The sequence below is a fragment of the Rhinolophus ferrumequinum genome, chromosome 16 (assembly GCF_004115265.2).
Source record: "Rhinolophus ferrumequinum isolate MPI-CBG mRhiFer1 chromosome 16, mRhiFer1_v1.p, whole genome shotgun sequence".
Lineage (NCBI taxonomy): Eukaryota > Metazoa > Chordata > Mammalia > Chiroptera > Rhinolophidae > Rhinolophus > Rhinolophus ferrumequinum.
The window spans coordinates 31,905,468-31,932,549 of NC_046299.1; the positions used below are offsets into that span (position 1 = coordinate 31,905,468).

Below are 27,082 nucleotides of genomic sequence, written 5' to 3' on the forward strand. Positions count from 1 at the left end.
TTAAATAAAACAAAGAGGACTTGCCTCCTTTATCAAGGAAGTGTGAGAAAGAGAGAGAGAGAGAGAGAGAGAGAGAGAGAGAGAGAGAGAGAGAGAGACAGAGAGAGAGAGAGAGACAGAGAGAGAAAGAGAGAGAGAGAGAGAGAGAGAGAGAGAGAATGAGACTGGCAAATTTCATGATTCTTAAATAAAAACAAAGAGGACTTGCCTCCTTTATCAAGGAAGTGTTAGGTAACAAAAAGCAAAGCCAGCCAGAGTTTCCTGAGTGTGCCTAGTCTGCCAGGTGACTTACATATTGGAAAAGAGATGCTTAATAATCAGCCACCTGGTTTAAAGGATAGATGCCAATAATTCCATGCCCTGCTTTTATAGATTAGGAAATAATGATGGAAAGGAAGTGACTCGCAGAGGATCATCCAACTAACTAGTGTAACTTGGGCCCAGTGGTCTTGATTCTCTCTCTTGATACCTTTCTGCCACACACCTTTATCTCTGGTGTGGTTGCAAACCAATTTATAAAGTAAGGGTGCTGCTAAAGGTTAAGGCACTGGAAATAGATGGGATTGAGGAAGTTGGAAAGATGGTGTTGGGAGCCGACGAAAACAAGTAGTTCCAGGACCACTGTTGCCTTTACTCCAGCTGCATACTGACCGTAAGAAATGTGTAGGTTTTCTACTGATAGAAGGGATCACTTCAGAAAACTTGACTGAGGGCGAGTGAAAGACTTGCCCCACAAACGGAGTGCTTTACGGGAGAGGTGTTGACTTTTACCAAAAAGTCTTTGCAAATGATTGGATTTTTGAAAGCAAGGAGGATATATTGAAGTTGAGGCTATGTCCCAACTTGTATTGTTAAGGAGTAACCTTAGAGGAACATTATAATATAGCGCCTCTTTTGTTTCAGAAGAAGTTTCCTGAAACCACAATGAAATGCAGAATTCAATTATATTTTAGTGGTTGGATTCAAAATCAAATACACTGGAGGGTGATTAGTAAAACGAAGAATTGCATGATGGTAACATGCTTGCTTTGCTTATAGTTTTAGGTATACTATCAACTTAAAAACTTGTCTGTTATATTTGTGTAATATCAAGCGGGTTAATTTTCCACAAGAATGGTCAGGCTGTCATTCTAAGGACACTGCAGGCTTCTGCAAAGTCTCTAGGAAACGAGGTTAGTCTGTCTACGAAATTCAGAAACATTTCTTCTGAATACATGTAAATCTTTAAACGACTTGTTTTGAAAGAAATTCATAGGAGTTGTTTTGTGAGTATTTATACCCCTGTGGTAACCTTGTGGGTTGCCTTCTCTTCCTTTCGTCATGGTCAGTCACAGGACTGGGTGCTTAAGCTTTACCCTTACTTGGATGGCTTGTTGACAGAAATGCCCAATAACAATTTTGAAATCTGAAGGGCAGATGGACAAGTGTGCTGTCCAGAACTGACCAGAGCCACCCATTCCATTTGGATTCAGATGCAGTGATGTCAGGCAGGTCCCATCACTTCTCTGAGCGTCAGCTTCGCCATCGTGAAAGGGAGAAAATAGTGCTTGTCTCAGAGGCTTGTGAGGCTCCAGGGCGACTGTTCATGAGCAATGATTAAAAATTCTATTGCAGCTCTTTTCCTCCCTGGCTGCTTGAGGGTCGGCCGCCATCATGAACGACACAGTAACTCTCTGGACCAGGAAGTTCATGGCCAATAGACTACTTCAATGGAAACAAATGGTGATTGATGTCCTTCATCCTGGGAAGGCAACAGTACCTAAGACAGAAATTCGGGAAAAAGTAGCCAAAATGTACAAGACCACACCAGATGTCATCTTTGTATTTGGATTCAGAGCCCATTCTGGTGGTGGCAACAACTGGCTTTGGCATGATTTATGACTCCTTGGGTTACACAAAGTAAAAGGAACCCAAACAAAGACTTGCAAGACATGGCCTCTGTGAGAAGAAAAAGACCTCAAGAAAACAGTGAAAGGAACGCAAAAACAAAATGAAGGAAGTTAGGAGGACTGCAAAAGCCAATGGTGGTGCTGGCAAGAAGAAGGAGTACAGATTTGTCAGTGACTTTATCTGTGGTGACTGAGCAGATTTTTCATGAGAGCACTAATAAACTAAGAACTTAGAAAAACTACGATTGCATGCCAATGTTCTCAGAGCCGTTATTTCCCCTGCCCTGTGGTCCTGTGAGGATGTTCCTTGTGCTGTGGCTTTACCCAGGTTGACTCTAACTTACAACAGACCTTTGCTCGTTATGTTGTCACTACAGCTGTACTCGGGAGTGTTACATTTTTTATTTGGACTTGCACGCCATTGATTTTTTTGAGAGGTCCTCACCAATCAGTTCTTATAAAGTGTAGGAATGCCAAAGGGAGGTCGCTCAACTAAAACAAATGAAAATGGAATTATCTGGGGATAGCAGAGGCAAAGGAAAAATTAATGAGACTCAATATTTTTGTAAAGGACACATTTTATTTTGCCAGAGGCTTTTAATATAGTGTGTCCTCTACGGAATAATCACCTACTTTTCACTGTGTACTATCAATAAATGGTATGGTTATTTTCAGTCCTTGAGAAACTAGTTTTGTGCTCATATTTATACTATAGGAGTAGAACTGAAGTATCTACTTAAGAAAATTATATATAAATGGGATTGAATGCAATTTTGAAAATGAATCATAATTATACCAGCCCAGTTATATTCCTTTTTGCTATTATTTGTGACAGTTACAAGGACAGAACCTTTACATAAGTTTTACACAGCTTCTCTTACAAGACACACACAATTTTAGAGACTTTTTTTCGCTTTAACATGGCATCATAAATGTTCTCCCATATTATAATATTATCTTCTTGTTTATAATTTTAAACAGTTGTATACTAGTCCATTTATTTAATATAGCACTAACTCTCTAAACACTTCCCAGCTGTTGAGCACTTAGGTTGTTTCTGTTTTATATATTATTCATAATGCAGCTGTTATTTTTTTGCCTATAGTGTTGAACTTCTTTTAAATTGTTTCCTTAGGATAGCTTCTCATAAATGAGATTATTGTTCAAAAAATAGGAATAACTTCCAGTTCTTGATCCGTCGCACTATATTGCTTTCCAAAGGGCTGTTGCACAACACTGCTGTTTCAGCATTCTTTACAGCACTGGGCAGCACTAACTGAGAGGATGATTTCATATCGGACATTTATGGGTAGCTAGGTGGTTTTAGAGTCTTAAGTTGGAAAATAGCTTAACCTTGGGGATTATTTCAGTGGAAAAACCTATAACGGGGCTATGACTACACCAAGTCAGAGGTATCTAAGCTTTGGCTTTTTTACTTGTACAATTGATTCTGTCACTTCATGACTCTTGGCGTCTAATTGTGTCCAATTGATGAGTAACTCTGTTGTGTGTGTTTGTATGCAGATAGAGGTAGAATCTCAATTGCTAGTCCTGTTGAAATCGTGTGACAGAATACTAGATATAAACCATACCATAAATGTGAGTCATGTGTGGCTGTACAAGAAACTGATAGCAACATAGTATAGGCAGAAGTTGAAAAGCTTGTTGCTTCCAGGGGCCCAGCAGGTGTTGTCCGTGAGTGAAACGGTCCAAGGGCTGGACAATACAGGATGCCAGGGTCAGGATGACGTGGGGAATACAGGCCTAACCAAACGAAGGTATTGTTACTTGGCTCTAGCCCATGGCTGCCACAAAGGAACAGCAGCCCAGTATCTTTAGTGCTTTCAATTCTTCAAGAGAATTTGGAATTCTGGATTTTTAGGTGTCTGAGACCTCCAAAGTCATAAATGCTGATTATCTCCTGTCCTGTCCTCCCAAATATTGGCATTTTATTCTGCAGATCAATGCATCACATCTCCCGAGAATAGGGGTTTGCACACTTTCTCTGAAAAAGGCCAGACAGTAAATACTTTAGGTATGGCTAGCCGTCCATTCTGTTACAACTACTCAGTTGCCATTTTACATGAAAGCAGTCAAAGACAAAAGGCAAGTAAATGAGCGTGGCTGTGTTCCAACAAAATTTTATTTACTAAAAGAGGCAGCAGGCCAAATTTTGCTTAAGGGCTGTAGTTTGATGACCCCTGCCCAATAAGACATACAAAATGCCTTATTAAAAAGGTGAGAAGCTAGCTAAGTTGCTAGCTCACTGCATAGATATTTAAATTCTTTCTTAGTTCTTTGGCTTTACTTCATTTGTCATAGAATGTTTACTGTATATACTTTAAGTTACTCTGAGGTTGCAGTGGTGTGCTAGTAAATGTTTAACAACTGGTTTTTTCAGAGGATATAAAAAGCTGTATGTGTAGTTTCCAGTGTATGATTTTTGTGGAATAGACACTCCCACCATGGCCGATTTCAAGCCATCAATATAATGTCACTAAACATGGCACGGGAATGAGATGCAGTAAACAGTTGGATCCAGCACACCACTGTCTGAAGACATGTATCCAGTTGGTTTCTTTTGGCAGACATAACAGAAATATCAACTAGTTCCAACAATAAGTAAAATGTATTACCTAACAAGCTAAATAGGGTGGCTCCAGAATTGGTTAATTCAGTGGCTCAGTGACATCCTTAAGGTCCCAGGTTCTTTTCGTCTTTCTGCTGTGCTGTCCTTGGCTTATTGACTGTCCTCAGGCTTTCTTCATAGTTAGGAGGTGGATGCCATAGTTCCAGGTATTATATCCAGATTCAAAATGTCTTCAGAAGGAAGAGGGTCTTCTTTCCTGTGTGTTTTCTTAAGAGCAAGGAAACCTTTTCCAAAGGACGTCCCTCATAGCTCACTGGCTAGAATTACTTCATATACTATCCCTAATCACTCACTGACAAGGGAAAGGGAAACTAATCAAAACCCATTCTGTGAAACAATGGATTGGGCCAGGCTTCCAGAAAGAGAGCCAGAAAGAGAGCAGATAGAGCAGATACATGAACAAAACCCGGGTTATGGTGGAATGGTGGAAGGGGTGAACTATGGATTTGGGGTAGGCAACTAGCTCTGTCTGCTGTAGTAGGCAGTATATATTAAGGCAAAGATACCAGTGATAGATCTATTAATGATTAATGATAGATCTATTAAGCGAATTTTTCTTTTAGTGTTTAATTCTGGGGAAGAAATTAGTTGACTAGTAAAAGTACTGACCCATATGGAGTAAGAAGTTGGTCCAGTTTTATTTTCTTGCACATGAGTCCAGTTTTCCCAGCACCATTTATTGAATAGACCGTCTTTACCTTAGTGTATATTCTTGCTTCCTTTTTCATAGATTAAATGACCATATATAGGCATGGATTTATTTCTGGGCTCTTGATTCTGTTCCATTGATCTATGTGTTTGTTTTTATGCCAATACCATGCTGTTTTGGTTACCATGGCCTTGTAGTGTACTTTGATATCACGTATCTTGATGCCTCCAGCTTCGTTCTTCTTTTTCAAGATTGTCGTGGCTATTCAGGGTCTTTTATCATTCCATATAAATTTTAGGATTATTTGTTCTAGTTCTGTGGAAATATGTCATTGGTATTTTGATAGGAATTGCAATTGGATAAAGAAATTGTGGTACATATATACAATGCAATATTACTATGCCACACACACAAAAAAATGAAATCTTGCCATTTGCAACAGCATGGATAGACATAGAGAGTATTATGCTAAGTTAAATAAGTCAGACAGAGAAAGGTAAACACCATATTAGCTCACTTATATGTGGAATCTAAAGAACAAAATAAATGAACAAACAAAACAGAAACAGACCCATAGATACAGAGAACAAACTGATGGTTGCTAGATGGGAGGGAGACTGGGGGACTGGGTGAGAAAAGTGAAGGGATTAAGTACAAATTGGTAGTTACAAAAGACTCACGATGATGTAAAGTACAGCATAGGGAATATAGTCAATAACATTGTAATAACTATGTATAGTGTCAGATGGGTACTAGACTTATCGAGGGGGTCACTTCATAAATTATATAAATGTCTAACCACTATGCTGTACACCTGAAGCTAATAGAAAATGATATTGAATGTCAATTATAATTTAAAAAATAGTCATGGGGATATATAGTACAGCATAGGGAATATAGTCAATAATATTCTAATAACTATACAGTGTCAGATGGGTACTAAACTTATTGGGATTATTATTTTGTGAGGTATATATGGAAATGTCTAATCACTATGTTGTTTTGTACCCTTGAAACTAGTTTTTTAAAAAAAGTATTTCCCCATGACACAAAGTTAAGTTTTAGAGAGACTTATCCTGAAGCTCCAGCGTATTGGAGATTCCTTTGGAAGGTTGTTTTGGCTTTGAAATCAGATAATTCCATGACTGATCAAGTCAGTGACCTACAGGCATATTTCAGGGAAAATACCAATGGTACCATTTAAAGAACTGCATTTCTAGATGCATCATGCTGCAGTGAATGCCATCCTACTGGTGTGTCATCAGCAAGAATTATAGGTGTCTGATTAGACAAAAATGTGTATGAATTTATGACAAGGAATAAGGAAATGCAGTAGAAGCGGTTAGGAAAAGTGACTTTACAATAAGACAAAGATTCATATCCTTTTACTGCTGCTGGGTAGTGTTAATAGTAATTGGACAAATTACTTAATCTCTTTAGCCTGAGTTTCTATATCTATAAAATGGGGACACTAATGTCTACCTCCTCTGGTTATTGTAAGGGTTAACTGAGATACAGTCTACAATGCTGCTTACTAGCAGTGTGGCCTGTGGCTAGCTCTCTGTAAAAGGTAGCTCTGTATTATTTTCGCTTAGCCTGGATACCAGTATTTTTGCTCTTACTCAGCACTTAGGCCAGTGATTGGCAATATTATCATTTGAAATAATAATTTTGATTTTCTTTAAATCAATAGGCTTAATATTTATACCAATACTGCTCTTCTAACACTTTTGATAGATTTATACTCTTCAGTGGTTCTCTCCATCTTTGTCAGTCTCCCCGCGTTCACATGATGTCTAATAAGATGAAGAGGTAGGCCCAAGTCTTGGCCACGGAATCCCCAGTAACCGGAAATAGTGCCTAACTCGTATTAAACACTCAATAAGTGTTGGTAGTTGAGTGAATTAATCTTCCTAATGTTTTTCTACCCCTGACTTCAGGTTTTACCTGTTCGTTTTATTTATTAATGCTTAGATGTATAGAAATGTTAAATTTTAATTTAGACAAATCAACAAAATTTTCTCTTGGTTTGTTACATTACATCTCAGGGAGTCCTTCTCTCTAGAGAGCAGATAAATATCTGCCTATACTTTCACCTAGATTTTTGATGATTTCTTTTATTCACATTTAACTCTGATCTATCTACAAGGTCAAGAGCTAAATGGAGAGTTGTAATATAATGTAGGGAGTGATCCTTTATTCTCTGTCAGTCTTTGCTACCTTATTTAGTTATATTGAATTATCACGTACTAGCTTCTGAGCTCTCTTTTCTGTTTCGTCATTCTCTTTTTGCTTCAATTACACTCTTTAAAAATTATAGCATTCTGAGTCAGAAAGGCCAAAGAAGTTACTCTCAGACTCATTCAGTATGATATTAGGGCACAGTATAGGCTGTTGTAGCAGAGAGACTCCAAAACACAGAGGCTCAAATGAAATTGAAGCTTATTCTATCTTTCCTGTTACAGTGAGAGGTGTGTGAGGTCCAGACCTGGAGAGGCAGACCTTCTCCAGAGTCTTTGGGGACTGGGACTCAGGCTCTCTCCTGTAGTTGTGCCAGCCCCTCCCTCGGGCAATGTCCTGGTCTGCGTGGTTGAAACTGTGTGGTCTCATCTCCAAATCCATGTTTCAGGCTGTGGGAAAGGGGATGGGGGAAGTCCTGGAAAGTGCTTTTGAGCTGATGAACAACACGTGGCATTTCTTACTTTTTCCCCCGCATCCCTTTTGTAGACTAAACCACATTGCCACACCTACCTTAAAGAAAGGCCAGGGAAAATGGAATCAAACTGGATTTATGTGGATTTGGCTGAAATTTGAGAGGTCCTATTATTAAAAAGGAGGAGGGTGGGTACTAAGGACAACTAATGGCCTTTGCCCCAGTCCAGTATTCATAGTTACAAATAATCATATTTAACAGGAACTTATTATTTTTGCTATGTGAAAAAATCAGTTTTTGGAAATGGCAATAAAATACAAGTATGTTCTGATTTTTGGTTTCAGATGGCCAGTAACCCATGTGCCAGGTAGCATTCTATGCCAGTCTTTGAATACCAAAAAGTTGACGGCAGATTCTTTCAAGATCATAACTGGGCTGTTGGAATAACTTGGAAAAGAAGAGAAGAGAATCGAAACTATGGCAAAAGTAAATAGAGCTCAGTCCACCGCCCCTCCGGATGGAGGCTGGGGCTGGATGATTGTGGCTGGCTGTTTCCTTGTCACCATCTGTACTCGGGCAGTAACCAGGTAGGTGGGATTTTTCTTGATTTATTAAGGTGATCTGGCTTATCTTTTCTTTTAAATCTGCTTCATTCTGCTTCTGAACCTGTCATTAAATGGGGTGTGTGTGTTTCCTTTGACTGCTCGGATATCTTTTTCTTTATAAGGAATGTGGTGTCTTCCATAAGATCTGACACATAAAGTCATAGTGTTAGATATTTTTAGACTAAATATTGTGGCTGTTCCAGCCATCTGTTTTCATAAGCAGCTCATCCTAGAAAGGCAAAACATATAAGATCAAAATAGCCCTTGAAAATCTCTTGGCTCACCAGACACTGAACCACTGGAAGCTTAAAACCCAGAATTTAAATTCTTTTGCTTCATTCTGCATTTGTCTCTCATGGTGGGGGCTGAGTTCTAGGTTGAAGGGATTCTGCATAAATACAGGGATTCTGTCAGTCTCACTTGCTCACATCTCCTTCTCTGTCTCTTTTTCTTTTATCCAAGGGCACAGTGTTGAAAATGCTTAAGCTAAACGTGTATACATTGAGACTCCTTGGGACAAATACATACTTGGAACCTGCGTGTGCCAGCTCTTTCCTCTATAGGTGCTTTCATTCAAATTAAACTCTGTTCTTCTCTGGCAGCGCACACTTAGCAGCCAAAGAAAGAAATCGCACTAATAACTTTATTTGATGGCATCCTCAATAAAAGCATTGACATTACCTTCATAATAAACATAGAACGCAGGAAAGAAGCAGGATGTTTGTTTCTGCTGCAATCAGGGCTGGTTAATTATGTGTCGTAATAAACTGTAGACTTGTTTAAAGTAGTATGATTGGTGCTGAGTCTGATTCAAACTGGATGCATGTGGATTTGGTATCAGTATTATGGATCTTGTGTTCTGGGTGAGCGGCGGTCACAGAGTTAAAAGGATTCTCTTTCATCTTGGTTCTTACATGTGGAAGCTTCCATCATTCCCATGACAGGAAAGTTCTGGAAGTGAGTTCTGTGCTTTATAGGAAGGGTTGCTGGAAACCAGAAAAGAGGGTTGTGGCTGGTAGCAAAGTCATGTTATCAGAAGTTACTGGAAGAGGGTGAGAGGAGGCTACCTGAGCAGAATAAGCTTGGAAGAGAAAAGGGTGAAGGCATAGACAACATCAGAATCTAAATGTTATGAACCAGGAAGCAATCGAGAGAACTGGAGATGGGGACAAGGAAAGCAGTCTACAGGGTGATGTGTCAATTCTGAGGATCAGTACCTATTGGACAATTAATTCTTTTTGTCTTTTGTTTTTTTATTTCCAGTTTTGTGGAGAAATCATGAACATATTGTATAAGTTTAAGGTATACAGCACGGTGGTTTGATTTATATATACTGTGAAATGATTACCACAATAGGTTCAGCTGACATCCATCTTCTCAAATAGATACAATAAAAAGAAAAGGAAGAAGAAAAAGAAGGAAAAACAAATTTTCTCCTTGTGAAGAGAATTCTCAGGGTTCACTTTCTGAACAATTTTCCTATATCTCACACAGCAGTGGCAGCTGTAGTCATCATGTTGTACCTTACATCCCTAGTACTTATTATCTTATAACCGGATGTTTGTACCCTCTGACCACCTTCCTCCGCTTACCCCTTCCCCACATTTCTGCTTCTGGTAACCATAAGGCTAATCTCTTTTCCTATGAGTTTGTTTGTTTGTTTGTTTTTAAGATTCCAAATATAAGTGAGATCATACAATATTTGTCTTTCTTTGTCTGACTTATTTCACTTAGTATAATGCCTTCAAGATCTATCCATGTTGTCATAAATTATAGGATTTCCTCATTATTTTGTGGCTGAATAATATTCCATTGTGTGTACACACACACACACACACACACACACACACACACACACACACACATATATATTTTTTACACTTCTTTATCCATTCGTCCATTGATGGACACTTAGGTTGTTTCCATGTCCTGGCTATTGTAAATAATTCTGCTATGAACATGGGGGTGCAGATAGCGCTTCAAGTTAGTGTTTTCATTTCCTCATTTCCTTTGGATATATTCCCAGCAATGGAATTGCTGGATCACATGTGGTTCTATTTATATATTTTTTAGGATCCTCTATACTGTTTTTCATAGTAGCTATACCAGTTTACATTCCCACCAACAGTGCACAAGGGTTTCCTTTTCTTCACATCCTCACCAGCATTTGTTATCTCTTGTATTTTGATAATGGCCGTTCTAATAGACCTTGAGGAGATAGCTCATTGTGGTTTTAATTTGCATTTCCCTAATGATTAGTGATGTTGAGTATATTTTCATGTATCTGTTCACCTTTTGTACATCTTCCTTGGCAAAATGTCTATTGAGGTCTTTTGCCCATTTCTTAACTGGGTTACTTAGTTTTTTTACTGTGGAATTGAATGAGTTATTTATATGTGTTTTGGATATTAAACCCTTATCAGCTATATGGTTTGCAGATATTTTTTCTCATTCTATAGGTTGTGTTTTTACTTTGTTGGCTGTTTCTTTTGCTGTGCAGGGGATTTTTAGTTTGATACAGTCCCACTTATTTGTTTTTGATTTTATTGCTTGTGCTTTGGGTGTCATATCCAAAAAAATCATTACCAAGACCCATGTTAAGGATATTTATCCCTATGTTTTCTTCTAGGAGTTTCATGGTTTCAGGTCTTACATTTAAGTTTTTAATCCATTTCAGGTTAATTGTTTTGTGAGTGGTGTAAGATAGGGGTCTAATTTCATTCTTTTACATGTGTATATCCTATTATTCCAGCACCACTTATTGAAGAGACAGTCTTTTTTCCATTGAGTATTCTTGGCTCCTTTGTCAAATATTAATTGACTGGATATGCTCAGGTTTATTTCTGGGCTCTTGATTCTATTCCTTTGCTCTATTTGTCTGTTCTTATGCCATCACCATACTGTTTGGTGACTATAACTTTATAGTATAGCTTGAATCAGGAAATGTGATACTCCCTGTTTTGTTCTTCTTTGTCAGGATTTCTTTGGCTATTCAGGGTCTTTTGTGGTTCCATATGAATTTTAGGAGCATCTTTCCTACTTCTGTTTTTTAAAAAAAAAAAAAACGCCATTGGAATCCTGATAGAGACTGCAGTGAATCTATAGATGATTTTTGGTCTTATTGACTTTAATAATATTGTTTTCCAATCCATGAACACAGGATACCTTTCCATTTGTTTGAATCTTCTTTGATTTCTTTCATCAATGTCTTATAATTTCTTGTAAAGATCTTTCACCTCCTTTCTTAAATTTATTCCCGTTTTATTGGTTTTGATGCTATCGTAAGTGGGATTGATTTCTTTATTTCTTTTTTGAAATTTTGTTGTTAGTGTATAGAAATGCTAATGATTTTTGTATGTGAGTTTTATATTTTGCAACTTTATTTAATACACTGATTAGATCTAACAGTTTTTGTCGCATCCAGCGCAACACAGGCAGTGAGAGAACGAAAAGAGGCGGCAAAGGGTTAAGAAAGAAACAGAAATCAAGATAGTTATAAAACAGGGGGCCAAGGGTCTCCCAGCCTCAAAGGACTGAGAGCCCCGACTTGGGCCGCCTCCTGGCTTTTACTGATATACACATACGAAGTAGTATTGTTTTCTCCATACATCATACCAGAAAACTGATTCAAATCAATCACCCTTGCCTGCAAACAGCTGGAATAGAAAGTCCCATGACGTCTTAACAATTATGGTATGTGCCTCCCCAGGGACAAATCCTTTATGCTGAAACTTATTGATAAGAATGGAAGGAGAACTGATGTTATCATATCATTGACTCACTTCCCAAGCGGGTTGTGGGAAGGAATATAGCCACATAGGCAGAAGCTCTCCTTAGCCAGGGGAAGGTGGGGGACTGTGCCCACCTCTGTCGACCCCGTGAGTTCTCCTGGTGGTCCCCACGGGGTTCCGCCTGGCTTGGGTTGTTCCTCCCGTGAGGAATCTTACCCGTCACTGGCTGACCAACCATCTTTTGGGGGCCAAACAGAGAGATATGAAGTGTAAGCACAAAGGTGAAGCAAAGTGCCTGAAAGGAACAGTCTCACAGACTCTTCTTTCTTTAGGGATAGGCATGAGAGGGCAGACGGTTAGGCTGCTGCGTGACAACAAGTTTTTTTTGGTTGAGTCTTTAGGATATTCTTTATGTAAAATCTTGTCATCTGCAAATAGAGACAATTTTACTTCTTCCTTTACAATTCTGATACGTTTTATATTTTTTTCTTGCCTGTTTGCTCTAGCTAGGACTTCCAGTACTATGTTGAATAGGAGTGGTGAACGTGGGCACCCTTGTCTTGTTCCTGATCTTGGAGGAAACACTTTCAACCTTCCACCATTGAGTGTGATTTTTTTTTTTTTTTTTTTTTTTTTTAAGGAGGTCGCAGCTCATAGTGGCCCATGCCAGGATCAAACTGGCAACCTTGGTGCTATTAGCACCACGCTCCAACCAACTGAGCTAACCGGCCACCCCATGAGTGTGATGTTAGTTGTGGGATTGTCATGTATAGCCTTTATTATGTTGAGATATGTTATTTCTATGCCTAGTTTGTTAAGAGTTTTTATCATGAATGGATGTTGAATTTTATCAAAGGCTTTTTCTGCATCTATTGAGATGATCATGTGATTCTTTTCTTTCATTATATTAATGTGATGTATCACACTGATCAATTTATGTTGAACCATTATGCACCCCAGGGATAAATCCCACTTAATCATGGTGAATGATCCTTTTAATGTGCTGCATCCAGCAGCAACTGGAGAGGAGGGAGAGTGAAATAAGAGGCTATTATGGGCTGCTGAAACATAATGAATTGGAATATAGCCCTATCCAAGGAGACTGATAACCTCCTACCTCATCCCCAAGCCACAAGGCCTGATTTCTTCTCCTGTTATTACTGGGCTCTAAAAGCTTCCTGTCCTGAATTAGGACGTCATGCTTTAAGCTCTGATTCAAATGTTCATTCAAATGTCCATGTTCATTCTTTTTGTGTGTGTGGGTGTGTGTGTAAAACATGCTTGCACTGTATTTTTCAGATGTATTTCAATTTTTTTTGTGGAGTTCCAGACATACTTTGCTCAGGATTATGCACAAACAGCGTGGATCCATTCCATTGTAGACTGTATGACCATGCTCTGTGGTGAGTATTATTTACCAGGGATAGACAATTACTGGCTACTCTCAAACTGTACATGACAATGACCTTCTACTGCCTTTGATTACCAAGTTTTCTAAGTAGCAGGGTAAAAATTGGCTAAGACTAAAAGAAAATGTTGATCCTATCTTCTGTCAAACCCAACCAATGTGCTCTTGAAATTAATGGTCTTGGCTGATGTCAGATGGAATAGGTACTTAATAACTCAGAAGGACACATGCCATTTTGTTCTTCCATATAAAGACAGGGTGTTGGGCATCATAGGACTTGTCCTGATTTTGCAAGCAGATAATCATACAGTATATGTTTGGTTTCTTTCTTCAAATGCTGTAATCCCCTCATTCTCAGTCATGTAAACAGTCATTGGATAGTACCGTGAACCATTTCTACATGATCTCCTTAAAGGAGTGCAAACAAAATGTGCAGTGCATCTCAAATCTTGTTTTCATTTTGTTTCCTTCCTAGAGGTTTCAAACTTTGTCTCAGAGATATCATTTCTCATGCATAAATCTTCAGTCTTAGACAAGTATTCGGGAAGTATAGAATGATGTAATTACGAGATGACACATTCTCTATGGCTGTAATTTCATTCAAAAAATCCCGAAGGTGCTATATATAGGGTACAGAGAGTGCTCTCAAAATTCATGGAATCTCCCATTCCGTCCATATATGAGAGGAAGACTAATCTTGAGATTTTTCTTTTTATAATTTTCAAACCAAAGTTATTAAAGAGTTTCCGAGATTGAGTCAAATTGGTACAATCTATTTGCAGGCTAGACCCATTTAATCCTTTCATTTTGATGATTCCTGAATATTTCAGAAAACTGTTATCTTTTCAGGCCATGTCTTGGTGGCAAGAGGGAAATACTATATTATTTAGTAACTCATAAATAATGTCATCTGATTCCAGTGTAGGTACTAGTTTCTATTTATTTTTAGAAAAAAAAGTGTACATGCTCAGGAATCAGATAAATCGTGCTGCAATTTATTTCCCTGGTTGGAGGTCACTTGAGAGCCATTCTAGGACTGGCAGCAGGTTTCATGAAAAGGCTGAATTGATTCTTTCTACTGAGAACACTGAAGGGTCGAAAGGGATCCAAAAACAATCGTATCTTTGGGTTTTCTAGCCTGTCTGTATATGTATATTTTTTTAAAGCAGTAAGACAGTCACTGGGTTTTCAAGTTCCCATGATTAGTCACAGCCTTTGTAGGAGCACACCAAGAGAGCCATGCTTGTCTTTCTCAGAGGATACAGGTGACTCATTTCCCTCACTTTTATGTTTTGAGAATATTTATAATCCTCAAAAGAGGAGTAAATGAGCTTCAGTGACCAATGTGGTCACAATGACGACGTGAGGTATTGAGCTAAAGCAGGGTCACGGTAGCATCACCTTAACTATGCAGCCTATTTTAATTCCATGCGAGGACCTGAGGCCTGTTGTACGCAATCACCGTACACCCACTTGCTCACCTGGCAATATTAGCTGTGTACAGAGTGAACAAGAGGCTGCAGAATCACATCTAGGACACTCATTGGGGATGTATCTATCCTATCATGAACCGAGAAGTGAGCATTTTTCACTGAATTTGGTGAAAATTTTGTCACTTTTCCAACAACTATAGCAGCAACAGCCTGGAGAATTAGACATAGTTTCAAGATACTTGCTCATTTCCGAGCTCCTGGGGTTATATATACAGCCAGCCACTGTTTTAACTAGATAGGAAACATCAGGCTGATCATGGATTCTATCCTGTACATTTGAGTCAGGCCCAAATTTCAACCTGATCAATATAAAACTTATACTGTAGAGAACTGGCTCTTCTGGTGACTCTTGTCACTAGGAGTACTGGTGTCAGCATGAATTGTTCCTTAGGAAGAACCTTACATGGTTTCCTCCTTGCCGTCAGTCCGGGAGACACAAGGAGCCAGAGTAAAAAGGTGAAATAACCCCGCACTCGTTGTCAGGTGCCCTGAGCTATACCTCTCATGATCTTGGGCATGTCACATTCCCCTGAACTTCAGTTTCTCCTTAACCTCTTCCAGTTTTAATAGTCTATAAACCTGAAGGTTCGTACAATTCTGCCACGAATGGAATGAGGCTGACCAAAATGTCAGCATGGGTGTGAGCATTTTCTTAAAATTTTCTGGGCTTTGACTTCTCATCTGTAGGGTTTCCTAAAGCCTGAAAACAATGCCAGATTGTAGCATTTGTCTGTGATCTCTCTCCTTGGCCTTTTTCTGCGTGACACTGCTGACCACGCAGTATTGCCTACTTTCCTTCTTTCCAATTAACTGCCACAATTATTGCTCATGGTGTATGAGCAATACTATAGGAAACATACAAGGTACATCCTGTGCACGTGTAGTTTAAATAAGGAGTTGACTCACTGTTTAAACAACACCCCATAGTCCTGGGATGTTGACTGTAATAGAATGGGTAAGTGGAATGAACACTGAAGTCAAGTCAGGAGACTTGATCCTAGTTCCAGCTTTGCTGCTTATTCTCTGTGTGCCCATGGACGATTCATTGCCTCGCTCCTCAGTTTCCAGATCTATAGAATGAGCATGTGGGGTGGGGTTGGGGGGGAGAGGCTTGATGCTTTAAAGGTCACTCATTCTCTGCTCTGCCCATGCAAGACCCCTACTTTTCACGTTCCCTCAAGGCCTTTTTGCTGAACCTGTGTATTATTGTTTTTGAAGCTCCACTTGGGAGTGTTGTCAGTAACCATTTATCCTGTCAAGTGGGAATCATGCTAGGTGGCTTGCTTGCATCTACTGGTCTCATCCTGGGCTCCTTTGCCACCAGTCTGAAGCATCTCTACCTCACACTGGGAGTTCTTACAGGTAAGGGCACTTTGTTCCACTTGTCTCACCCCCACCCCATTCAGGGCTTGTCAAGCACAACAACAGAGCAGTAATTCATAAAATATTTATTTTGTTAGATGCATAATTTAACTGACCTAGCTTATATCTACCTACCTAGCAGTTAAACCAAAGAGCTCGAAATGCCATCGACTGTACTACGTAATGAAACTGTATCACCACTTTAATTCAGCCGCATGACAAAAGGAACTGTTAGCTTTCCCTTTGGCAGCAGTGTATGGCTGAGATTCTATACTCAGAAGCTACAGGATATTAGCCAGCGTAATGTAAATTTTCAGCAATGATCAACCTCCCGATGTCTTTGCCAAGACATTAAAATACTATTTGCTGTCAACTGAGTTGCCCTTGCTTTATAGTGAATATCATTCTCCAATAAATGGGGGTTGCCAATTTAAAAAAGAAAGCCCCCTGTTGTGAATATTCTTGTATTACACCTTCTCTCTCAGTGTCATGTAATGGCAGTATACTTTAGAGAATCATAATGAACCCCATAGAAAGAAAAGCAACATCTGTGTATTCCATAAGGGGAATGGGTGGGATCAACGGGGGGTGGGTCGGTGGGACTGGAGTAGCAGTGTGCCCCATCCCTCAGAGGGGTGTGGAGAGTGGCACTAACTCATGCCAGGCACCGTGCCATAGGGGTAGCATGATCAGGCCGATGCATGATATAATCTCACAGAGAGGCTATACATTTAGTTCTGTTGGAGAAAAAAGTTATCTGTCCCATGTGACCCAAAGGCCTGGTTGCTAGGGTGTCCAGTCATCCCAGTTTTCTCGGGAATGTCCTGGTCTTAGCACTGAGTCTTCCATCTGGGAAACCCAGGCCAGTTGGGGTCATTGGTGACCCTGCACTGCAGATGGGAACAGGCACTGCAGGTAGTTCTCTGTTTCCTTCCTTGACATTAGATGCCATGAATTCTAGGTTTAAAGTCCTTCAGATTTTCTTGACTTAAAAGGAATAGAAGCTGGAAATCTTTAAAAGGCTTTCTGCTGGCTTTAAGGGATGTTTTCAGGTTGCTATGTGTACATGCGATGTCCATGTATAAAATTGGTATGATGTTTCCCAATTACGTGAAATTACTCTGGAACTTTCATGGGGTCATAAATGCTATTTACACCCAAATTCCAGAGTGGTCCAGATGATCAGAGCGTGTCTTCACGGGCAGTGAAGGGTTGAGGCAATTCTCTGGATAATTTCAGTTAAAAAGAGGTGCTGTTGGAGAGAATAATTTCTTAGGTCAGCATTATCCTTATTTTCTAGTTGATTCCAACGTAGTTGGTATAATAGTTTTTAAGTTCTTCATTTCATTTCGTTTAAGAAGCCTTCTTTCCTTAAGGTTTTTCTTTCCGAGAAGAAAATCATACGTATGCTATACTTTCCAAATTGTGGATGACTGGTGAGGGGAGGCCCACTTTCAGGTTGGTGTAGGAAACAGTTTTAAAAGGGTTTAACAGAAGGTCAGGTTGTCTTTAACCCAAATAACTTCATTCTGAGATGCTTTCTTTCATTGGCTGTTCATGGTGTACCAGCACTCACGGTGTTCTCTTTATCCCCAGGTCTTGGATTTGCACTTTGTTATTCTCCAGCTATTGCCATGGTTGGCAAGTATTTCAGCAGACGGAAAGCCCTTGCTTATGGGATTGCCATGTCGGGAAGTGGCATTGGCACCTTCATCTTGGCTCCTGTGGTTCAGTTCCTTATTGAACAGTTTTCCTGGCGGGGCGCATTACTCATTCTTGGGGGCTTTGTTTTACATCTCTGTGTTTGCGGTGCCTTGATGCGGCCAATTACTCTTACAGAGGACCACACAACTCCAGAACAGAAGCAAATCTGTAGAACTGAGAAACGAGACTTTCAGCAGGCGTCTCCCTATTCAACTTTGACTAAAGAATGGGTGCAGGCCCGCCTCTGTCGCTCTTTGCAGCAGGAATACAGTTTTTTGCTGATGTCAGATTTTGTTGTGTTAGCCATCTCTGTTCTGTTTATGGCTTACGGCTGCAGCCCTCTCTTTGTCTACTTGGTGCCTTATGCCTTGAGTGTTGGAGTGAGTCACCAGCAAGCTGCTTTTCTTATGTCCATACTTGGCGTGATTGACATTGTTGGCAATGTCACATTTGGATGGCTAACCGACAGAAGGTAAAATTCGTGAATCCACCGTTGGTTCCCCACCAGGCAACTTTAAGTTTGGAGTTTCCCTCAGCCCCTTTCCTTGTCGAATACCTAGATCTGAATAATGCTGACAAGTTTTCAATATCTAAAGGCAACTCCCTTGCTGGTTCTTCTAGTCAGAAGTTGGCAAACTTTTTCTATAAAGGGATTGGTAGTAAACGTTTTTGGCTTTGTGGGTCATATGATTGCAACTACCCATGTCTGCTGTTGTAGCACAAAAACAGCCATAGACAATATGTGAACAAATGAGAGTGGCTGTGTTCCAGTAAGACTTGATTTATGGACACTAAAATTTGAATTTGTCTTATACTTTTGACATGTCACAAAATATTGTTCTTTTGTTTTTTTCCCCCCAACCATTCAAAAATGGAAAAGCCATTCTTAGTTCACAGGTAGTGCAAAAACAGGTGGTGGGCTGGATTTGGCCATAGTTTGCCGACCCCTGTTCTAGATGGTTTAGGATGGTGGGTATTTCTAAATTGCAGAACACGAGGGCAACTACAAGTTATGGTGACAGATTTAATTCCATCCTAAGTCAAGTCAGTCCTCAGGTAAGACAATTTATAGCTGGGAGTCGTGGTCTTAGTTTCTTTTGCATCACCTCAGAACCTGGCTGGCAGTGGAGAGAGGAGCAGAATCCAGTCCAGGAAGGAGGATCAGGGACAGTAAGAACACATGATCTGTGGCCACATATTTATGTTTGACAGTGCAAATAGCAAATACTTCCATACTTTGAGGCTTAGAAACCAAAGGTCTAAGAAATCTACTAAATCGTTTCTTCAACAAATGCTTATCTGTTTGGATTGAAGATAGCAAGCTACTCATATTCTCCTAAATGATGGACTCTTCACACTTGAGCTATGACCTGGGAGAGCTATGATTATGTGGCTTCTCACATATTTTAATTTGGGTAATCAATCAGGATCCAACTGCCATGTTATGAATATAATAGTTAGGATTAATTCTATATTTTTAATGGTTAAGGAAGAGGGGGAGAGCAGGGATTTCTGGCTTTACAATCAAATAACTCAACATCAAGAAGCCTTGTGTAGGTCTGATAGAAGGTTCTTATGCTGGCCCTGCCTCTTATTATCCCTGGGACCTAGAGAAAATCACCGACCCCTCAGATCCTCAAGGGTCTTCATCTGTAAAACAGGCCAGTGCAATATTTGCCTGTAAACTTCACAGCATTTTGTGAGGCTCAAATGAGACTGTGGGTGGAAAAACATTTGTAAAACACAAACGGCTTGTACTGATGTTATTATACAGAGTCTTTGAAATAATGGGTATCATATTTTTGGAGCTACAGAGAGAAATCATAGGTTTGGAGCTACAGAGAGAAAGTGTTACTGGAAGTTTCACTGGGGAGGACTTGAAATAAGTCCAGTCCAGTACAAGACATTCATAGTCTCTGGCAAATCATTTTAATGTCTTCATATTATGGCTTCCTCTTTGTGTAACCACTTAGGTTATTGAGCATGTATGTTGTGCCAGATACCAATGGACAACATATCTGAAAGCATGTTATCTAATATGGTAGAAAATGTTAGTTTCTTGACACTACATGTTATTTCACAACTATCCTTAGCGTAACCCGATGAGATAGTAACCTTCCCATTTTACATTTAAAGAAACTGAAGTTAGTGTTCGGCAGTTAGTAGGTGATAGAACTGGATTCAAATTTCTTTCTAATTGTAGAGCATGTGTTATTTTCTGCCGCACCCTGCTTTCTAAGGAGATAAATTCTTGTATTTGCAAACACCAAAAGAAAGATAGGAAGACAATGCAGACAACACACGATGGGGAAGCCATCTCTGTGAACAGCTGCAGGACTTACGGCGGCACGGCCATGTCCTCACGCTCTCTGCCAGGACCTGTGCATACTGCGCTCATTCTTATTCTTCAATCCACAGGTGTCTGAAGAAATACCAATATGTTTGCTACCTCTTTGCCGTGGGACTAGATGGGCTCTGCTATCTCTGCCTCCCAATGCTTCAAAGTCTCCCTCTGCTCGTGCCTTTCTCGTGTACATTTGGCTACTTCGATGGTGCCTATGTGACTTTGATCCCAGTCGTGACCGCAGAAATAGTGGGGACCACCTCTTTGTCATCAGCACTCGGGGTGGTGTACTTCCTTCATGCAGTGCCATACTTGGTGAGCCCACCCATTGCAGGTAAGTTTCCAGAGAGAACCCCTAATCACCTCTTACTGTATTGATGTGAAAACAGTGAACTCACATACAGAAAATAAGAATTGGAAGTAAGTTGGGAAAGAGTAAAAGAGAAAGGGATGCAAGAGCCACCAAAACATCATGATCTGAACTACATTCTTGTTTTACAATCTTCTTCTCACTAAGTAGGGACCTTGGCCTACCTGGAAAGAACATGTCCCAAATTAGGGTCTTGGTTCCATTCTACAGTATTAATGGGAGCAACTGCATGGAGCAGCTTTTCAGACTTATAAATAAGTCAGGCCCATTCAGAAGGAAGTCTGGTGGGAGTATGGGATTTTAATAGGAGACAGTGGTGGTAAGGCTGAAAAGGTAAGTGTGGGCATTGGAGTGAAGTGTTGAGTGCCAGCCAAAGGACCTGGGACCCTGTATGCTTCAGAGACTATGGTAGTATTACAGTTTTTGTGCAAAGGGGTAATATGATAAAGAGTATATTTTAGAAAATGTGATCTAGCAATTGATCTGGTTATTCAGGGGAGAAGCAGTTAGGATTTCATTCTAATAGTTCAGGAGCAAACTGATAAAGGCCTGAACTAGGGCTGCTGCAGCAGAAATGAAAATGAGCTCTGGGACCAAGGAGGAAGTTATATAAAAAGAAAGAAAGAGAGAAAGAGAGAAAGAGAGAAAGAGAAAGGAGAGAGAGAGAGAGAGAGAGAGAGAGAGAGAGAGAGAGAGGAGAGAGAGAAGAGAAGAGAGAGAGAGAGAGAGAGAGAGAGAGAGAGAGAGAGAGAGAGAGAGAGAGATAGAAGAAGAAAGAAAGAAAGAAAGAAAGAAAGAAAGAAAGAAAGAAAGAAAGAAAGAAAGAAAGAAAGAAAGAAAGAAAATCAATTGAATTTAGCATATGGGGGTGAAGGAGAGCAAGAAGTCCAAAATGACTTAGAAAATAATGGCATGGTTAAAAGAAATAAGGAAGTTGGAGAAAGTGGCTTTGACAGAAAAATAATGAATGTTTAGACATATTGAGATATCTGAAATACCCAGTCGAATGACCAATAGAGCTGTTTAAGGATGAAATCTGAGCTTTAGAGGGGGGCCAGATTTGACATACAGATTTGGGAGTCATCAGATAAAGCATCTAGAATGTTTTACAAACTCTAAACTGCTACAGAAATGTAAAGGGTGATTAAACGAGTGATGGAATACATCTGTATTGCTTGTGCACACCAGCATTGCACTTGGTGCTGTTGGTATAGCAGCAAACAGGCTGCAACCTGTTCCTCCTTCCTGGAGTTCATGATCCAGACCAGTGTCTCTCAGACTGCGGTCCTGGGACCACCTGCATCAGAATCCCTTATGAAAATGCAGATTCCTTGACCCTCCCACTGCGATCGGAATCTTTGGGGGTGAGTTCCAGGAATCTACATTCGCAGCCAGCTTTCTTGTGATTGGCAAACTCACTAGAGTGAGAATACCTGGTCCAGATTATTACCTGTCTAAATTAAAACCAAGAGAAGGAAGGTTTCTGAAGACAGGCCAAAGAGAAATGAGCCAAACATGTGCCTAGAAGGAAAAGAAGGAAATTTTTTGAAGAAGGCAGGATTTCCACTTTGGCTGCTGTTGTGAATAGACAGTTTAGGGTTACTTCTAAACCCTAGCAGTTGCTAAAGCAGCAAACAACGGGAAACTGGCTGCTTAATGGCTACAGATGAAAATTCTGGGTCAGTTTAAACTCCATGATATAGGACGATATGTTTCGTCCTGTTTTTTGAAAATGGCCCCCCAAATCTTCCCACATCCCCCCTTCATAGTCAGTTTTTGTGTTTACTAACCTTTAGGAGTAGTGTAATTCTGTTAAAAAGTCATAGGACATACATGAAATTGGGATTCCTGGGTCCTTTTTTCAATCCACGGCCTTTATTTGGTAAATCAGACATTACACTCATTGCTAGGTATTAGGGGCGTAGAGTGTGAGTACTTATTGTAATACTTCTCTTATTTAATTAGAATGACAACTTTCTTCTCAGTCTCTTCTGTTTGCTGCTACAGAAATGCACAAGTAAATCACAAGATAATTAGAACATTTGATAGTACTTTGGATTGCAGGAAACTTTCTGGTGCTTATAACAATTTCTACATGCCTTTTTTGACTAATGGATTTGAAAGAGTGAGAGGAGACACCATATGCTTCTATGGTGCATTTTCTTGGCAATACCACGTTTCCCCGAAAATAAGACCAGGTCTTATATTAACTTTTGCTGCAAAAGACGCATCAGGGCTTCTTTTTAGGGGCTGTCACCCTGAAAAATCATGCTAGGGCTTATTTTCTGGTTAGGTCTTATTTTCGGGGAAACACAGTAAAAGTAAAGTGTGGAAGAATTTAACTTTTTAATCACAAAACAATTGCTTGCCAAGGTCTAATTTTACCTCATTGATTTTCTGATCATTGTGGCCCATATTTTGCATATCATATGCCCTGGTTCTTCTCAAAATTTAGAGCTGAAAGAGATGTTGAGATTAAGCTGCTGTAACGGGATAAAAGGGAAAAAAAAAGCTGTGGTAACAGAATTATGTCTTCTGAAATTTGCATTTGCAACTTCTAAAATGGCCCAAAGTTCTGGTTTTCAAACTGGATGGGGTACAATGACTGTATCTAATCAAAAATTTAGATTCTGCTTTATCCAGAAGCATGTTATGTTACTGAAGATAGATAGTATGTGGGTGCTGCGAATACTACTAGCATTTTGTATGATTATTTTCTCTTAACAAACTAGATAGTTGAGCCTAAAATCAATAATTTGAATGGTGCTATTTTTATCTTTTCTACCCTATTTTAATGGGATTAATAATAAATATTTATGTTTTTGATTACTAAGAATGTGACACTCTTTTAAACACTTTACATAATAATAACAGTCCATTTTAGTAGTTTCCCTAGAAAATAGAATGCATTTTTCAGTTGCTGCACCATATTTTTAGGCGGTCTGCTTTTTGTGTCAAGGTTATAATGGCGGTGCTAGCCATCTATTGTTATTATCCTTACAAATTTTTGGATTTGAGAGTAGGTGAGTAATTAAATTCTCTACTCTACAATATAATTTTGCTGTTGCTTGTTACAGGATGGCTGGTAGATACGACTGGCAGCTACACTGCAGCATTTCTTCTCTGTGGATTTTCAATGATATTTAGTTCTGTGCTACTTGGCTTTGCTAGACTTGTGAAGAAGATGAAAAAAACCCAGCTGCGGTTCCCTGCTAAAGAATCTGATCCCAAGCTGCAGCTATGGGCCAATGGATTGGTGGCTTATTCTGTAGCAAGCGAATTAGATCAGAAAGACGAATCTGTGGAGATGGCAGTGCCTGGTTACAACCCCACGTGATCAGTGACTTTGAGCCTCCAGGGCTGAGAGAGGTGGGACCACGGGATTGTAGATGTTTCTAAAACATTTTATTTTGGCAGGAGCATTGGCTCCCAAGGAAATGATTAGTACTGTTTTGTTAACATTGATGGGGGAAATAGCAAATAACAAAGCAAGCTGGACTGACTCAGTTTCCTCATTTGAGACTTGTACTCACAATTGAACTCATGTTTTTCAGGCAAGGAGCATCCTCTATGGAAAATGTTGGGACATAGCTGATATAATTAGCTGTAATTAGAGGCAATTTCAAGGCATGACCAAAGCAGTTGACAGTGGGCAACAGCTTTTTTTCTGAAACTCGCCCTTCTATCTTCCCTTTTCGGTTAGAAGGTAAAGGGAAACGTGGACATGTAGGTGTGTTTACTTTATGCTGTTTGGAGAAGGGGATCAGGTTGAGTGTGGTGGCGAAAGGTGACGATGCCAAACCTTTTTCGTAGAGTGTCTCAGTAGGATTTTAAACGGGATTGTTGAAGAATCCTTCCAAAGGCAATGATTAATACAGAAAGAAAGTGACTGTCTTGTTTTTCCCCTCTCTTATTCCTCCAACTAGCTCTTGCTTTTGGGTAGGCACCACTTTGAGAATCCAGAGAATCATGGAATGCCATCGTTGGAAATGATCTTAAAGGGTGGCTGGTAAGAGCTATTTGAAATTGTGCACTGGAAACCGAAAGCTTTATCCCTGACACTGGGTCCCAGGCTCTCACCTCTGTTACTGTCACACACAGTACTTTACATTTCGCAGAACACACCAAGTTACAAGGGCGATTTCCACCTGAAAAGTTAATACCGACACTTCTAAAGAGAAAAAAAACATACACACACAAAAAACACCTCCTATTTAAATTGCAGACACATTCCTGTTAGGAACAGAAAATGTTGGCAGTATTCCAACTAGCCAGGACTTGAATTCTTGAATCAGCAGGTCTCTGGTGAGAGTTTTCTTCTCAGATCAGACATTGAGGTTTATCATTACAGAAAAACAGGACTTGGGGGTTTTGCTTGAAAAATATTCTAGAGATATTCTCAAGGTAAGATTCCTTTCTCCCTGTGTTAGTTCTTGCTCTGTTGTCCACTGCTCTTCATCTCTTTATGGATAATCATTAGAAACTTGGGGACCTTTCCAGCTGAATGAGAAGGCTTCAGGGGTTAACCACAGCATCATAGCGCTCTCATAAAGTACAGCTCTGGTCAGGGCGGAGGGACCCCCGAGAACGTGAAGGTTAAGAGGGCTAGTTGTGTGATATTTCACATTTTATAGACCTCTTCTACATAACTTAACTCATTGGGTTAGAGCAGTTCGCTAATTGCCAAGTCCTCTCCTTTCCAATGGTTTGGGATAATTTCTGAGGCTTCAGATTGAAGAGGGAGGGCACGGGAAGAGAAGAGAACAGCCAGATCCCCCAGTCTATCTCCAACCATTTTAAGTCTGCAGAATTATAATCCTGAATTCCAAATTACGTTGCACCTGTAAATAGGGACAAGTTATACAACTAAAAGGGGATTTTAGTTATTTCACACATTTAAATCTGAACCTCCAGGAACTGTTTTGACCCTGAAGGCCATTTAATCCACGCCCCCCCCCCCCAAAGGCCTCAAATGCCCTGCCCCTGGGGACTGAGAAAAAAAACAACACAGCAATGAGGAAGCTTCTATGTTGACTAAGCATGTTCAGCAAGAGTCTTTGCCTATAACTGGATTATTTCATAAAATTACATATTCATACATTGCTTTCAGAATGAAATACTGACTTGATTTGATGGGAGAAACCTGTAATATTTCATAGTTGGTTTCCAAAGAGAAATTTGAATGTTACCTGTTATATTTTTTACTTAAGAGAATTTAGTTTTGAACCTATTCACTTCATCATTTTTAATTTTAAAACAACATTTGGAAAATATCTGTAAAAAGTCAAAGTTGAAAATGAAGTTCTATGTGTTTGGAATAGCACTTTATGCTGAATGTCATTTGTTGAATCGTCACGTCTAAAGATTTTTTTGAACTATAAATAGTTATAAATATTATTATATATATTTTTCCTAGTGATGATCACAGTAAAATTTTATTTATCTGGTTCTGAAATATAATTTCCCTAAAGTATTATAAATATTCATGAAAAATGAGCATAGAGATCAGAGCTTTTACAAATTTGTATAAAATATTTGGGATGTTTTGACTTTAAACATGCATAAATTTGTATTTTGCTTTCCTTTTTGGAGCAGCATTTTTAGAAAGCCCGTAGGAAAATGTAGATCTTAGAGACTGTCATTGTCATCTACACAAAATTTCACTGTTACGGTCCCATGTGCTTATGTTGTTTATTTCAAAATGGAAGGATTCATGGGAATGATGTGTTTTGTGGAATCAAGAATAAAATTGTGGTGGGGTAATTCTAAATCTTAAATATTTCTTTATATCACTGCAAGCTCTACTCTGAAATTGAACAGAAAGCAAAGAAAACTAACTTCTATAGACACACTGGACCATTCATTGGGCCTCTTTTTCAGATTGTGATTTCATGAATAGATCAGATATTTATGCGAATATTTTCTTATTTCAAGAGCTTAATAAAATGAATTTACAGTTGTGTTTGGAAAAACATTTTTCCCCTGCATGAGGGGTTTGGATTGGATGGTGAGTGTGCCTGTCTAGATCATGCTAAGATGTAGCCGGCATATAAAGATGTGGTAAGTAATCAAATAATTTACAAAACCCAAAACTATGTATTGGGTCCTTCCAATGTGTTAGCTACTATGCCAAGCACTTCCTATGCATTGTCTTATTTAATCCCCATAATAACCTAAGTTATCGCTATTCTATAGATGTGGAAACTGAGGCCCCAGGTCCCAAA

At 39.4% G+C, this 27,082-nt stretch overlaps 1 protein-coding gene across 2 annotated transcripts in view; it reads left to right on the plus strand.

Annotated features, from left to right (window-relative positions):
* The window catches only part of SLC16A12 (solute carrier family 16 member 12), a 74,115-nt gene extending 47,297 nt beyond the window's left edge, over positions 1–26,818 (plus strand). For both annotated transcript variants that reach the window (XM_033131405.1, XM_033131406.1), the window contains exons 2-7: positions 8,186–8,428; positions 13,477–13,580; positions 16,297–16,440; positions 18,037–18,616; positions 20,563–20,822; positions 23,936–26,818. In XM_033131405.1, the coding sequence (XP_032987296.1) occupies positions 8,319–8,428; positions 13,477–13,580; positions 16,297–16,440; positions 18,037–18,616; positions 20,563–20,822; positions 23,936–24,195 (1,458 nt within the window). In that variant the 5' untranslated portion in view covers positions 8,186–8,318 and the 3' untranslated portion in view covers positions 24,196–26,818. The remainder of the gene's footprint in view (positions 1–8,185; positions 8,429–13,476; positions 13,581–16,296; positions 16,441–18,036; positions 18,617–20,562; positions 20,823–23,935) is intronic.
* The last annotated feature ends 264 nt before the right edge of the window (positions 26,819–27,082 follow it).